Raw genomic sequence first — 17,466 nt, forward strand, 5'->3', positions numbered from 1 at the left:
CAGTGGCGTGCATTAAATATAGACAGAAAGACACTGCCTACCCTACATAATCCATATTTATCGAGTACAATCAATAAACTCAAAATCTTAACGGGTATCATCTATTATTCTATATGGCATACAGATTATCCCAGCTCGTTCATTGAATTTTAAGTAACTTCGCATTGCGCTGCTGAGTGCCTCCAGTCAATGCGTCGGGAAAGACACAAACTAATTTTGCTTAAATGTTTGTATATGAGCACTCATAGTCATACGTGCGTGCGCGTTCGTATAAATACAATAAAATGCCACACATACGAATGCATAGAGAGACAGTGTCTTCTTACAACACGATAAATTACGACATTTACCGAAATAGCTTCGTTTCCCGTTTAAATATACCCACACTAGTTTGATTGATCAGTTGATCTCCATAATTCATATAACGATCAGCGATCAGATGGGGTGTGTACAGAAAAAATAAAAAATAATACGTTTAAAAACAAAACTATTTTTCTATGATAAAAAACAAGTGATCATGAAAAGTCGTTGTACACCGGATTTGCAATTATTACAAACTAAAGGTAAAGTAAATCGTAAATTCAATACAAAACAATCGGATTCATATTATTGGCTGACAGGTTTCGAACACCGCAATCAGTTGTTTTGTTTCTCTTGTCTACTATTTACAAATACAGTGCAACCTCTATATAACAAATCTGAAGGGAACCAGTAAATATTCGTTATATCAAGTAATTCATTAAACCGAGGTTTGTAATATTGAGGTTAAGCTGGTCTAAAATTCGTTATAAAGAGGAAAAAAGTGTCGGAACCTCTCGCGACATGAATTACATATTATGGAGCATACTAACTGTCATATATTGGTGGGACTTTATACGTTATATAAAGGTTTTGAATTGACGAATTTCGTTATTTAGAGGTATTTAAATTTTTTATTATAGTTGAAAATTCGTTATAAAGAGACTGTTCGCAAAAAATATTCGTAATGTAGAGGTATATTTTATATTGACTCTTATGGACAATTCAAGGGGATTGCGAAAAATTTGTTATTAGGAATTCGTTATATTGAGGTTCGTTATATTAAGGTTGCACTGTAATAAAACTGTCTGGAACGACACCGGTTACAACGATGTTCATAATTTTCTGACGAGCGTAAAAAACACGATCAATCTGAAAAACACTTAGAAGCTTCCCTCAAAGTAGTACTATCGGTAATAGACTTTGCATTCAGAATTTAATGAAACTTGGCATAGTTGTCCATTATTATATCATAATTAACCACTTAAATTTTTAGGGGCCTTCAAAGAACTGAAAAAAAAAATATTTTAAAGATATTTCAACATTGATCCTAATGGGAAATCACAGATTTTATTTTATTTCACAAAACTGGACGTTCAGATTTTCAGTTCTCTGAAGGCCCCTAAAAATTTAATTGGTTAATTATGATATAATATTGGACAACTATGTCAAGTTTCATTAAATTCTGAATGCAAAGTCTATTACCGATAGTACTACCTTAAGTATGACACCTTCAGTTTTAGTATTCGTTGTGTGCGTAGTCATGGTAGGGACAATAAAGTCGATGCCAGCGCTTCCAGTGAAAAATTTTGGCGTTAAAGGGGGCTGTCATGACTAATTTGCAGTTCTTTTCATGTTAATGTTATAGAAATGTCAAATTGAAATTATTATGAAAAACACGAATTAATTAAACTTAATGCATTAAAAATTAAAAATAAGAAATCAAATTGCACAAATATTATTTTTCAAATGTAAATTATCATAATTATTTATTTAAATTTGTGAGACAAGAATATTTAATTTTAAATGTAAGTCTTAAATGCAATCCATACAATTATATATGCATCCATACAGTTCTATAATTAAAGTAGTGTATCGTTACCATGGAAACGAAACTCACGCACGGAGCGAATACTATATAATCAAAATTATGTAGACAGAGGTACTATTTTTTATGTTTGAAAAGAAATTTTTCCTGTGTTATTATTAATTTAAGTGGATCTTACCCGTATTGTTTGAGCAAAAAGATTCCCAATCAAATTTCGTATTCTAGCTGGCAGTGGTAATTGATGTAATTGAGATTCAGATCGTAAACGACTTTGTACCATTAAACGGCACATTAATTGTAATGATGCCACACGTCGTGAAACCCAAGCAATATGTACTTGGCTTCCTGTTGCCATAAATAACCGTTTATCATTATGACCCCATGTTAAAGCAGACACCGGACACTGGTTAAATGGTATCGTGATGGTGTAAACTAAAATTCCTGTATCCGTATAAAATTTTAACAAATTATTGTATTGTAATGGTTGTTGCACTGTAAGTGGTGATTTATGTCCTTCTGGTAAAATTGTTGTACCCGCAACGGCTAACAGCTCACGAGAATTACTCCATTCCATACATAATGACGTTCCTTGTAGTCCAGTGTCCAATTGAATTGGTGATACATCGTCAAATGTTTTTAATAAAAATATATAACCATTTTGTAAACTTACTGCTAATACAAATTTTTTTTCACCTGAAATTAAAAAGAATAATAAGACATTGTTCATATATTTTTTTCACCTCAAAATAGTACTGTAACTAATTCGATGGAGAAATTTATACTCGTTTATGTAAACGAAAACAACAAAAAGATATTCTGTGACGATTGAAGTCAATTAGAAACAAGTAAAATTTACAAAATTTAAAAAAACAATTCAGGTACGGAACCCTAAATTCACAATTGAAACATAACTAAAAACACTCTCCATTAAATTTCCTTTCAAACAAAACAAAACAAAACACGAAACAAAAAAATCAATATCACAGCAGACACACATACATAGCGGTAACACCCCTTTTTTGGTTCAGAAATTAAAAAAATTGTTAATAAATATGTATTTTTTCCGTCGACTTTATTTGACGGGAGATTATACTTGAAATTTCAAAGAAATATATACAGAATGTTCGATTTACATCTGGGCATATAAATATCACGAATATGACAGAACACATGCGTTAAGCAATGAATTTAAGTGAGAGGTATTATGGTCATGTGTTGAATAGATGAAGTACAACAGATAAGATACAAGACTTTTGCAATTTCATATAACACCTATAATACCTCTTACTTAGATGCATTGTTTAACGCATGTACTCTGGCGTACTCAAAATATTTGGCGTAGGTGCTGCATTTTATTTGGTGCGCAATATTCTTGACAAGCTAGTGATACCAGCCGTTAAGGTCATAAAATGGACAGAAGCGACCATAGAAATTTTAAAGGGTAGTGTAAATTATCGTTGATGTCTATACAGCTCGGCGATTAATTGTTAATGAAACAATAAAAAAAAATTATCAAATATTCATAAGTAACTTTTTATGGCGGCTCCAGGCGTGGAAGCATCACTTAATCTATGAATTCACCACACGGTAATAATTTTTGATTTATTGAACTTACTTGAATTAGTCGCAGAATTATCATTATCATCATTTTCCTCCATTTTAAATTTTTCACAAGACCATGCCATCGAACTTATGCCAACTTCAGAGCTGAGCTGGACTTGTGAAACCATAGCACCATGAACATCCATTACAACAATTTGACCAGATGTTGTACCAAAATACACTTGCTGGTCATCTGGTGTCCAAATACCACATGTTATTGTTGATTCCAAATTAAGCATAGATGACCAATATCGTTGTCCAGCGACAGAGCCCACAAGAACGAATCCATCTTGATAGCATATTAGTGCCATGCGACCGTCATGTGACCACGAAAAATGAGTAACAGGAGTGTTACGATCATTAATTAATTCAATGGACCAGCGACCCTCATATTTAATCCAAACAAATATTATACCAGAACTGTCACATGATGCTAATTTTTGATAAGGTTCATTCCATTTGACTAATATTACCTGTAATGAAATACAAACACTGATACACTATTGTGTAATACTCTAGACAAAATATGAAGAATCGGCTCTATTTATAAATTCGTAGTAGGCTGAGTTTAAAACTATGATTTCGGTTAAGTATCTTAGAAAATGTGACCTATCACTCTGTATGACTGTCCAAAATCGATATTTCTATAAATAACGAAAATATGAGGGTTGTTCCGCTGAAGGTTTCGGCATCTAGTTTAAGACTCTACTAACGGGCAGTTTCAAAAGTGTTGAGGTTGCGTTAATAAACGCTATGTATACATAAATAAACGATTTTTTGCCACTATCTCGGAAACCATCAACTATATAAAAATTTCTAACAAAAGTTGTTGGAAATTTTTGTTCCTAAAAAAATGTATGATAAAAAATGTATCATAAATTTTATGATGAAATTAGTTAAAATGAATTTTATTATTTTTCTGCTTTAATATTTTGGCCCTCAAATCGCTTTAAATTTTTCTATTCTATAAATTTCAAAGTACCCAAATGTTAAAAAAACATTACCGTTGTTGATGTTAATTATTATTAGAGAAGTCTGGATATAAGTAAACGGCAGTCATGTTTTCTAATTTACTTTATATAACCAATCATAATAAGAACAATTTACTTTAAATAAGAACAACTTAATTAAATTGATTTTAATATAAATACGTATTTAGAACAAAATAAATTTAATTAAGTTGTTATTATTTTATACTTGTCTATATAAAATAATTCTGAAAAAGGAAAAACAGGGCCGCCACTCACTAGATGTTCATATATATATACTTTGGGGCAAAGAGTATAAAATAAAGGATAAGAGTATACCAGTTTCAACGCCTCTAGTTGTTGCGTTCAGCCATAAACCCTCTTCACCTCTATAATTTTGTTAAAAAAACAATCTGTTAGCATAGCTTAGTTTCGATCTCAGAACCTCTGGGTTAGGAGCTCAGCACGCTTCCACTGCGCCACTCTACTCTGTGTAAAGTACTGATTCATTGAAAATACAGTAATATTTACAAGAAAACACGATGTAAAGATCCTCTTTTGTTATGTTATTTGTACCTCTTCGAGGAGTATGAAACTACGTTTTGCAACCAAAAAAAGTTTTGAACTTAGGGGTCCAAAAAGCATACCACGAAAGTAGCTTTATACCGCCATTTGTACTTTTCCCAAAATTTACATAAGGCTCACTCGTTGAAGCCACCTACTTATTTTCATCTCTCTATCTTTTACATTTTTAACCGACTTAAAAAAGGAGAAAGTTCTCAATTCTGTATTTCTTAACAAAAAATACTACTTCAAAACAAATTTATATGCACTAAAAAGCAAAAAAATAACGATAATATAATGTAGTTACTTAATGTAGTTAGTTAATATGTTTTAGTGCATATTAAGTAGTTTTTTTTTATTGGAGAAAATGGACACCAAAGTTTTGCTCGAATTTGCCCCCTCACGCGAAAACAATGATGTTTACGAAAAATTGTTTCAAACAAAAGTTTTATAAGTAACATTTTTTACATTTAAACTTTTGGTCTATCTGTAACAGTTTAACATAAGCAAAACTAAAAATTTTAACGTTTCTGAAAATCATGTACATTTTTCAAGCATCATATCTTAAAAGCTATTACACATATGGAGCTGTGGATTGGCTTCAATTGTTTCAAATTTAATATACTTTCAAAATGATAGCAGCAACTAATGTCAAAAGCTCATAGTTTTTTAATCAAACTGCAAAATCTGAAAAAAGTCCAGCAGTTTTTTTGCAATTTTTCAAATAACATACCAAAAAAGTAGCTTTTCATCGCGTTTTGCGATTTTAGTTTTTAGATGTTACTGGCGTACCATGTCTTCACATACAAATTTTCAAGTACCAAAAATAATAATTATCTTTCGATGAACTTTCCAAATTAAATATTCCAAAAAATTTCTTTCAATATAAATAATTTTTTATATGTAATTAATTTTCAGAACATTACCTCAGATCGATGACCACGTAAATTATAATTTGTTCGCAATGGAAAATCCACATTTTTTTTGCAATGACTTGTTGTAAATGTAACACCAACAATTCCACGAACATTTCCTGTTGCTAACCATCCTTCTTGATAATAATTTGTACGATTTAATTTCCAACCTTCATCCTAGAAAGAAAATAACGTATGAGAAAAATCAATTTATTTTCAATTATGAAATTGTTTACTCATAAACACAACCTTCAGAACTATATTAATATGTTTTCACTCAATTTAGGATAATAGTAGTAAATGTAATATTGTTCATTCCATCATATTAAATAAATATTTATCCAGGGGCGTCGCCAGTCAATAGAGCAAAGTCGTTTTGCTATACATTTCTAAAAAGAACAAACAGAATTTTTGCGCCCTTTTTACGCATGTGACTTTATTTATCAGATTTATTATTGATGATTCTTTGTAATTTAGATAAAACAACCCTAATAATTGAGAAAGATTAGATGCAAAACGACCCTCAATAGCCGTATATTCCTATGATATTCCTACCCGTGTTTTTTTTTATATGATCAGTCAATAAAAATGGCTGGACAATGTTTAACAAACAGACTAGCGCTTCATTAATTAATATTTGGACAAGTCATTCATGTCAAAAAATAGAAGAGAAACAAATGAAAACAAACAATTGACTGAGTTAATTGTTGAAATACCATGTGAAGACAGTGTTGATTACGCAATCATTTGTTTTTTACATTATATAAGTAAAGAAAGATAGCCACTCATACATACATGTCACATACACACATAACTGATATTTTCATATAATACATACTATATAATTTGTGCTCTCACGGGTAAACAATGATGTTTGCGAAAAAATGTTTAAAACAAAAGTTGTTTTTTTTTTTTTGAAGGAACATTTACTAAAAAACTTTGGGAACTTTTGTTCTATCTCTAACGGTTTACAAGATGGGTCCTACGGATTCAATACCCAATCGACTTATGTAGCTCATTTACGAACTTTTTATGTCCAGAGCACGTTATAAAAATTTCCGCTTGATATATTTTTTCGTTTTTGAGTTATCGTGTTGACAGGCAGACAAACAGACAACCGAAAATGGACTAATAAGATGATTTTATAAACACCTATACCAAAATTTGTTTGGTAGAATCAATATTTTTGAGCGTTACAAACTCGGGACTTAACTTAATGTACCTTGATATATTTCATATATACATGGTATAAAAAACTCATATGGTAGTGTTTTAAAATTAGACCTATTTTACCATTAATTTACCTGAAATGCGATATGATCAATGAAAATAAAATTTTGAATTCAGTAAAATTTATATAGAGTATTGTATTATAAAGTACTTACTATATCTGTTACCGTTTAGGATCTTAATTGGCTATTAAAGAAACCCGAAGAACTAAGTCAAATATGATGTCCCCCATCAAACTCTACAATTTTTGTCGAGGTCATTTTTCAATAGGTGCCTCGGGCGAGATATTCAGATGCATAGATTCAAATCCTCCCTGTATATAGTGTAAGTGTAAAGGAAGGAAAAAATCATGTTCGCCACTCTTTACAAAAACACTATATACAACATGGTTTTTCAGCACAGCTAACGTAAGGCGTTTTTTTAAGGAAGAGTCATAAGATAAAATAAAACTATATTTTTATTAATATATTTGCATTGGAATGTGTAAAAAACAAATTTCATGTTTATACAAGTTTAGCAGTCGGGGCTCATTATTGAGAAGATTTGAGAAGTTTTAGATTTTAATGGTTTTAGCTTGTTAAAGTCGCTATGTAAACTACGGGATTTGTTTCTTTCTTTTCAGATTTTATTAAACGCAATGGGGTTTTCATTTTTATAATTATTTATTTTATTTTAGACTTTTTAGTGTCTTAGCACTAAAAAAACCCTCTTATTATACTTTATTAACCCCTTTTAATTTCCTTGATTTAATACCCTACTCGATAGGTTTTTTTTAATTAACCTATAACTATTTCGCTCCGAAAATCCGCCATTTTGTTTATTTTGTAGCGGACGCATCTTTCCGTTGGCTATTAATTATTCAATAATTAATGGACGAGGAAGGCTGTGACGATGCATTTACCATAACGACATAATTTGTATAAACATTCATTCGATTAATAAATTCTTAACTTTGAAGTCAGATTTATTATTTGCGCGTCTTTCAGGAGAAGGTTCAAGTGAAGACTTCATATTTTGGTTCCGATACCGGGAATCGAACCCGAGCCTCCTGGGTGAAAGCCAGGTATCCCAAAACCCAAGTGTTCTTACACCTATGTAAGAACACTTGGGTTTTTGAGACTAATTTAATGCATATAAGATATGCATGAAAAAAACATAATCACTAATTGACAGTCAGGTAAAAAAAAATTTTTTTTTTTGCATTTTGCAAAACGTACTTTTAGGGTAAAATGTAGCCATTATGATTAAAAAATTTGACATCCTTTGACGATGAATAGAAAAATCTTGTACGATAATTTGAAATTTATGAGCATACATTTACTTAAGAAAAATGATATTACCTGATGTTAGATTCGCGTTAATCATCAACATAATTTTAATAAGCCTTCTATAAAATTTAGTTTGCGTGTTACATGAAGGAAATAACCTCATTGAAATTTATCTATATACAATCGAGAACTTATGTTTATTTTTACCAGAACTTTAAAAATGTCTTTTAGCTACCTATATATATATTTTGTTTAATATTAATTTTAAATCAAAATATCCCCTTTACTAGGTTCATGTATTTTGATAAATTATTTCACGTGAAATAGTTATTAATTTAGAAACAAGTAACATCTCTCATGAGATTTTGGTTACGATCAGCTAAATTTATCGATACTATGTAAATTATTCAAGTCTTCTTGAGAAAAATGCGCTAAAATCTTTTTCATGAACTTTTAAAAAACCCTTTCAAAACACGGTTCCCATAAAAAAAACCACGGTATTCTATCCCATAGGAACCATGCATTTTTCCAGAATAAAAATTAGCTTATGTCATTTTCTCCTAAAATACCACTACCTATGCAAAAAATATGTATCTTTTGCTCTACGAAAAATTAAATCAAATCTATCCCACGGGAACCATACATTTTACCGTGATAAAAGTAGTCTATGTGCTATTACCCTTGCAAAAGTAATAATCAAGGGACAATGCGAAATAAAAAAACATAATTGCAACATGCTTGCGATAAGTTGATACGAAGTGCCACGGAGATTACTGCATACCCCCCCCCCAAACAGTGATCGCTTTGGCCCATTAATCGGCTGACTAATCAGCCAAAGTCAGAGTCGGCACATCACTCATAAAAATACATAATTTTTATGGTCATCTGCCGAAGGGACTAGAATCCCAATATTTAAACGCAAGTATCGCGTTTCTATAGGACTTTCTATAGTATTATCTGAATAACAATCATCGAACCAAGCTGGTTTTGGAAAAATCTTTTCAACTGTTGATTATATCTTTATCATACACCAAGTGATAGAAAGAAATTGGGAATACAACCTAACCATTAATATAGCTTTTATAGACCTTAGTAAAGCCTTTAAGTGCTTAAAACACCATATTATCATTGAAAGTCTAAAACATGCTGGTGTTGGTACAAATTATATCAGATTTATACATACAATTTATTCGTGCGGCAAAGCCTATATCGAAACAGGAAAGTCGGAAGTTTCTTTCGAGTTAAAACGGGGTGTTAAACAAGTAGATCCACTCAGCCCAGATCTATTCAATTGTTAATAATAATTCAATTAGAATATGTCTTCAAAAAAATTGACTGGACTGATTACGATATAAATATAAATAGTAAGATTTTGTCAAACTTGAGATTTGCAGATCATCTGGCAATTATTTCCAATTTACCCAATAATATTTCAATTATGCTAAATCAACTAAACGACCATCTAAGACCTGCGGGCTTCACCATAAAATTGTATCTTTTCTGTAGAAGACTACGTGTACTTGGGTCAAATTGTTAGTTTTAAAGATCGCCAAAGCTTGGTAGAAATTCTAGCTTCTAAAAGAAGTCCTGAGAGGAGATTATTTTTTAAAGGTGAATGCTCAGGTAATTGATATATGCACAACACCAGACGTATGGATGTCAATCTTGGGCTCTTACAGACATGATTAGTAATAAACTGGATATCTGCCAGAAGAATGGAAGTCTGCAATCTCAATATAAAAGAGAGATAAAATTAGAAATAAGAAGATACGTTTAAAAAAACAAATTTGCTTAGCAAAGTTTATTGCTAAAAAGCTAAAGTGGACTTAGACAGGACAAAAAACGATCGATGGGCAAAGCGAATTATATTCCGGACACCAAGAATGAACAGTAGAAATTGTGGAAGACAACGTAAGTGATGGTTGGATGAGTTTAGAAACTACTGTGGAAACACATGGTCGAGAATTTCCAAACAAGCGTAGAGAAATGCATTAGATATTCTGCCCTTATTGTGATTACATTCGCAAAATTTGTGTATTAGCCCGCACAACTTCGCATTTCCCTACAGTTATTCTTATTTCTTTACGTTTTCTTTTGTGAAAGGAGAGGCTGTTGCCCATTTATTGGGATCAAGGCTTATTATTACTATTATTATTATTATCGCTGATGATAGACTTTTTAAATTCGCAGTATTTATTCAGTGTTTAAATACGTACATTATTTTAGTCATGAGGATTTCAAATAGAATATTCTATAATCTATAGACTATATTTGTATAGGTAGGTATATGTACTTGCTACTCGTATCTCTCATACCATTATTATAAGGACAGTTAGTATCTTAGCAGTATAAAATATTGTGAATATTGCGGAAACCTACTCAAATAACATTGTATCACGCTACATACATAAATAAACACATTTCATAGGCATGTTATTTTCTGATAAATTTTAAAATGTATATATTTTGTATTAACAGAATGATTCGTTATATGCACACGATATTATGCGCGGGAAATATTCCATTGTGTGTATTTACTTGAATACATTCTCCCCCATTTTTACCAACTCAAAGCTCTATTCTTCGTTATCCAAATATTGTAAAAATCAGAAAAGAAGATTTTTAAGCCCAGTTTTCATGTGACAACGTACTAAAATATAACTATATAAAATTCTAAATCCCCACTTAATATAATACAATATCTGGATGACCGAACTTTGCTCGGTATTTTTAAAAAGACACAAATTTTATCACTAATAGAAGACCGTTTTAAATGTCTCCACACAAATACCAATTTGAATGTCCCGGAAATGTATTTTATTTCATTAACTACGATATACACCAATAGATGTCAGTAAGAGTTATAATTTGCATTGTATTTCATTAACTACGATATACACCAATAGATGTCAGGAAGAGTTATAATTTGCATTGCCGGTTTCAGTGTTTCATGAAAAGACGGATAAAACGACGTTTTTTTAAAATGAAACCTTGTTAGATCGACTTATCGCCCCAAAAAACCCCTACATACTCATTTTCATGAAAATCGTTGGAGCCATTTCCAAGATCGTAAATATATATAAACAAGAATTGCTCGTTTAAATATATAAGATATAGGCATAAGGATGAATTCCAAATCGTATTTTCCAATAAATTGTTTTATAATAAACTAACAACTTTATTATAAAATAATAAAATATAATATAATATAAAATATAATATAAAATATAATATAAAATATAATATAAAATATAATATAAAATATAATATAAAATATAATATAAAATATAATATAAAATATGATATAATATAATAAATAATAATATAAAAACCAAGTTATATTTTATTACAAAACAAGTTATAGTTTATTATAAAACAACAGCGATTCATTTAAATCACACGAATCACCTTATAATTTCAAATATGTACGGTCTTTTTTATAAAAAATTTATAACAATATTTTTGATATGTTGTCAAGTACTGACTTCAATATTTATTGGATAAAGACGATGGGGAATTCTTCTTTATACATTAAACAGATGGCAGTGTTTGTTAAGAATATAAAACGTATTAAATAAATTTTTCGTGTTTATTTTTCCGTATTGGTCTGTGCGCCGTCCATTTAAATTTCTTAGATGTTTACAACCGACGACCTTGTATGAGTAAGTAATGCTACTTTTATTGATTTGACCTAGCGAAAGCCATTAAAATTAGCACAATGAGTAATGGTACTTACATAGCGGAACTTATAGGATTTGGTTTGCCACCTCATGCCCATGCCTTGACCATGGCTAATAAATCAAATGTTTATTTGCCAGTGTTTTCCTAAGCCTGACCAAGCTAATATCAGAAACAAACAAATAGTTTGTTTACCAAGCGTGTTATTTTTTGCCAAAGACTTGGCCAAGTCCAGTAAAGCAAGGTTTGCTTAACTAACCTTGACCAAGATTTGGTTAACTAGCCTTGGCAAAGGCTTGTACAAATACTGGATTTAATAGCTTAGTGTTGCGCCATGCTAATAAACCAAGTTTGTTTTTGCTAATACATATTTAGTTTATATACCCTGTATATATGAAATATATAAAAAGTATATTAAGTTTAGTCGCAACTTTGTAACGCTTAAAAATAAAAATTTTGGTATATGTGTTTATAAAATCACTTCATTAGTCCATATCCGTCTGTCTGTCTGTCTGTCTGTCGTCGGTCTGCCGTCTGTCTGTCGTCTGTCCGTCTGTGCGTCTGTCATCATGATTACTCAAAAACGAAAAGAGATATCAAGCAGAAATTTTTATAGCGTGCTTAGGACGTAAAAAGTGAGGTCAAGTTCGTAAATGAGCAACATAGGTCTTGGGTCTTGGGTTCGTAGGCCCATCTTTTAAACCGTTAGAGATGGAACAAATGTTTAAATGTAAAAAATGTTGCTTATAAAAAAATAAACAACTTTTGTTCGAAACATTTTTTTGTAAACATTATTGTTTACGCAGGAAAACGCTATTTAGCTTTGGTGTATGTCTAACTATATATCACCAAAATTGTTTGATGTAGATAGTACCTTCATTTACCCTACCATGTGTATTAGACATAGGGAATATCTTGCACATAGTACCGTATGGATGGTTATAGGTATATGAATGGCTGTAATCATTAAAATGTTGTTGATGAAAGAGTATTCATGGGTAGAGTAGATACTATTTAAGAGAACTCAGTGGCCCAAAGTTAACTGTCCTAGGGTATAATTGATTAAACACCAACGAAACTATCACCAGTTGTTGGTGATAACGAAAACATAATAAAAAATTTCTACAAAATAAATAAATATATTCACGCATTCTACAATCGATCTATAGCCTCTTTATTCGATGAAAATGATTATCTGGAGACCTCATAAGAAGTGCCTTTTTTAACTACCGCGGCGCTGAGATATTAATCTCTTTTACTGGTCGCAATGGTAATTTCAGCGGGACAAATAAATTCAACGCGTGAAATGGGCAATTAGCTATTTGTAACACAGAAAACAGTGGAAGTACTTATCCTGTATGAGCAAATCTCCCTTTCTGCATGATTTTCTGTGCAATGACAAAAACTAATTGTCAATTGTGTGCGACCAATTTACTTGCCCTACATGAGCAAAGAAAATAATTAATTAAAGCAATTATAAATGGTACTGTGACCTATTTTTAAATATAATAAATTAAAAAATGTCCAAATAGGAATTATATTTATTCAAAGGATATATTTTGTTATAATATTCCATATTTTGTTGTGTTTATTCATAAATGTTTTTGTATTTTATTTTATTGCGTAGGTTGCTTTCATATTAACAATACAATAAAATTTAAATAATGTTTTTCATACCAATTTTTAATTAAATCGAGTAAACAATTAAAAATTATTAAAAGAAAACAATACAAAATCACCAAAAGATATCTATCTATACATACAAACAGACAGCTTTTTACTTAATGCATCTGAATGTTTACAGGATACCAAAAAACCAATTTTTCAAATTGCAGACAGTCTGTTTGTTTAGGCTAATCTCCGAAACGGATAGACTCATTTTGATGAGAATTTCCCTGGCATATAGCTGATGTTATAAAGAATAAGTCAGGATACTTTTATTTTTGATTAGCTCTTACCTGCGATTTCATCCAGTTGGAATTTGCCTAAAAACCACGCTAAAACGACCCAGTTTAAAGTATGATCCCATTTAAGGTATGGTCGACCATTTAAGGTATGTGACGTAGAGTGGGCGCAATTACAAGGTGAACAGAAGAAGCAAAAAACCCGTATACTTGTGCTTACTCGATTCTCTTAAAAGTATGGCTTACCTGTTGATCGTAGGGTGATCGAAATCATAGAGTGAACGCACCAGTCTGCAATATGTTTGCCCTCCTTGTTTACTCTGTAATTGTATTCACCACGATTTGGTCATAATTTTAATGGGGTCATGTTAGCATGGGTCTACCAGTTTTTAGGCTCTTGTGTTCATCCTAAGAGTGTAGCCACCGTCTAATCCATGGGTTGGTCATTCATCTAATAGGGTTTTCTTGGCACAGATCTCTTGATTCTTGTGTTCACCCTATGAGTTCAACCATCGGCTGATACACGGGTTAACCATAATTCTAATGGAATCGTCTTAGAACGAGTCTGGGGTTTTATATGTGTAATATGTAAAAAAGTATACTAAATTTAGTTAAAAAGTTTGTAACGCTTAAAAATATTGATGCTACGGACAAAATTTTGATATAAGTGTTCATAAAATCACTTAATTGGCCTATTTCCGGTTGTCTGTCTGTCCGTCTGTCCGTTTGTGGACACAATAACTCAAAAACAAAAAGAGATATCAAGCTGAAATTATTATAGCTAGCGCAGGGCAAAAAAGTCCGTAAATGAGCAACAAGTCAATTTGATCTTGGGTCCGTAGGACCAATCTTGTAAACCGTTAGAGAAAAAAGTTACAACTTTTATTTGAAACATTTTTTGTAAACGTCACTGTTTACCCGCGAGGTAGCAAATTCAGACAAACGTCTTGGTCTTGTGAAATATTCTCCAAAAACAACAACAAAATTATAGTAAATACTTTCGAAAATTTTCGAAAACCAAATAAATGGCGACCCTGTAAGCCGCCATAATTGTGTTGATCTTTAAACTCTTCTAATTTATAAAAAAATAATGCAAGCACGGATATTCAATACTGTCTATACAGGGTATTTCAACAATTAACTCTGTCAATTTCGTTTTTACTTCTTTTAATCTAAGAAATTAAGCCGCATTTTTGTTTGTGTTCACTTGTTTTGATATAATTTTGGAAATTTTAATAATACTTAATGACTCATCTTTAATTTATTTAAGGTAGTACCAGCATGAAATCACTTTTCGACAGATTTGGCCGAATTTTTTTTCTCGGGTTTATAATAGCTTTATTTATGAATTCCTAAAATTTCATAATTTTTGACCGTTTAGATCGCGAGATATTTAAAGACAAAGTTCGCGATTTTGAGGGTCATGTCCCATTTAAAGCATGTAAAATGTCCGGTCTCTCCAACTATTTTTTATGATATTATTATATATGGAAGAAAAAGTAGAAAAAAATGTTTATACAATACAATTCTAAAAAAAAAATTTAGAAATTAATTTTCACTTTCGAGATATTAATTTTGACGTAAATTGACCGAAATTGGGACGTTGGCATAATTATTTCCCATTTTAAACGGTCAAAATTTCTGAAACTTTGGGAATTAATAGTAAGCATTATTAAATTCTTAAATTTAATTTTTCGTTAAATTCTGTCGAAAAAAAAATTGTACCATTGCTTTAACATAGAAACTGCAAATACCATGCTGGTACATCCTTAACAAATTATTTATTTCTACATACGAAAATAGTTATAGAGTAATTTTTAAATAAATAAATAATGATTGAAAATGACATTTTGTAATTGTTTTCCTACATTAAGGAAAAACTATTAAAAACTATTAATTTTTTAATAGTTTTTCGCAAATGGATTCGTAATCTACACATAAAATTGGTTTTAATAATAATATAATAATTTTTTTTTATTCAATAAAAACATATAAACGCTGTAGAACAAGTCAAATAAGTATAAATTATTTAATTAATTAATAAAATACAATAAAATAAACAAAGTGTAGGTACATTTAAAATTTTCTTAAAACAAATATTAATTAAGGTCAAAAGAATATATTGTTTTTTTCGAGTAGAAATAAATTAAAATTTCCTTTGAAGCATTTTGATTTTCTCCTGTCATCTAGAATTTTGTTATACACATTTAAACCTACGTGTATCAAATTATCTCTTGGATATTAAAGTTAAAAGTGTATCAGGTATTACTAGATTGTTTTTGAAGCGTGTATCATAATCGTGCATCCTCTTTCGTTGAACAAAGAAGTGATAGTTGCACTTTATAAAGTATGCAAGGCTTCGTAAATAAATGCACTTGATAAAGTTACAAATCTAAGCTTAAGCAAGTGCTCTCTGCACGAATTTCTGATCTGCAATCCCAGTCCAGCTCTAATGCATTGTTTTACCTTAATAGAGTTTCTCCAAAATATGATTCCATATCTCAGCCGGGACTCAATGAAAGCATGGTATACCGCAAGTAGATCTTGAGTGAATCCTTTTGTGGTAATATCCGGAGCAAGAAACTCAAAAAGCTCAGCTCATTGAAAAATAAATCCAAATGATGCCCCCAATTCAGCTTTTTCGCATCAAGATAAAGTCCCCAGGATAAATATTGGATTTAACATGATACTGAGATTGAAGTCTCTATCTCCTATGGTTGCTATTTATAGTTTTTTTGTTTACTCATATTCATGCATACGATATTTATTTTCATCATGGTCTATTCGACTATATTTGATGAAATACGATACATACAGGCGTAAACTAAATATTGACAAATATCTTGTCTAGTAATCTTAATTAAAGAGAATTGAACGAGCTTTTTAAATTTTGGAAACTAGAAAAACATGTGAGCCAAATATAAAAAATATAATGTTTTTCAAATTATAAAATAGACAATGTTCCGTATACTTAATTCTTGGTAATAATTATAGATGAAATTCTTAATTTTAGAGAACACTGCAACGGTTTAGCTAAAAATCTAAACAGCATTATTTATTTGTTTAGAAACTTAACACATAGCTTCGACAAACGAATTATGAGCAACTTGTACTTTGCTTACGTTTATAGCAGGCTTAAATATGGAGCTCTTCTTTGGGGAAACTCCACACAAGCAGCTCAGATTATTCTACAAAAACGTATAGTCAGAGTTATAGCAAACATTAATCAGGAGACATCACGTAGACAATTTTTTAGACAAAATTTCGTAGACAAAATTTAAGCACAATATATAGAAATAATTATAATCATTACTTACGAGATATGCATCCCAATTTAGAACTCCTAAGCATAATTTAGCCTTATTTGAACGTGATCCATATACAATGCGTCTAAGCTTCACAACAATTTATCCAAAAGCATAAAAAATATTGTGAGTCTTAACAAATTTAAAAGAGCGTCTAGAAAGTTGCTACTTGAAAAATGCCCTTACA

General features: G+C 30.7%; 1 protein-coding gene across 1 annotated transcript in view; it reads right to left on the minus strand.

Annotated features, from left to right (window-relative positions):
- LOC123290715 (tubby-related protein 4) overlaps positions 1-17,466 on the minus strand; it is a 61,421-nt gene that overhangs the window by 7,498 nt on the left and 36,457 nt on the right. Inside the window, 3 exon segments of the mRNA XM_044870993.1 lie at positions 2,025-2,539; positions 3,462-3,921; positions 5,907-6,071. Of these exon segments, the coding sequence (XP_044726928.1) occupies positions 2,025-2,539; positions 3,462-3,921; positions 5,907-6,071 (1,140 nt within the window).

This window comes from Chrysoperla carnea, chromosome 1 (assembly GCF_905475395.1).
Source record: "Chrysoperla carnea chromosome 1, inChrCarn1.1, whole genome shotgun sequence".
Lineage (NCBI taxonomy): Eukaryota > Metazoa > Arthropoda > Insecta > Neuroptera > Chrysopidae > Chrysoperla > Chrysoperla carnea.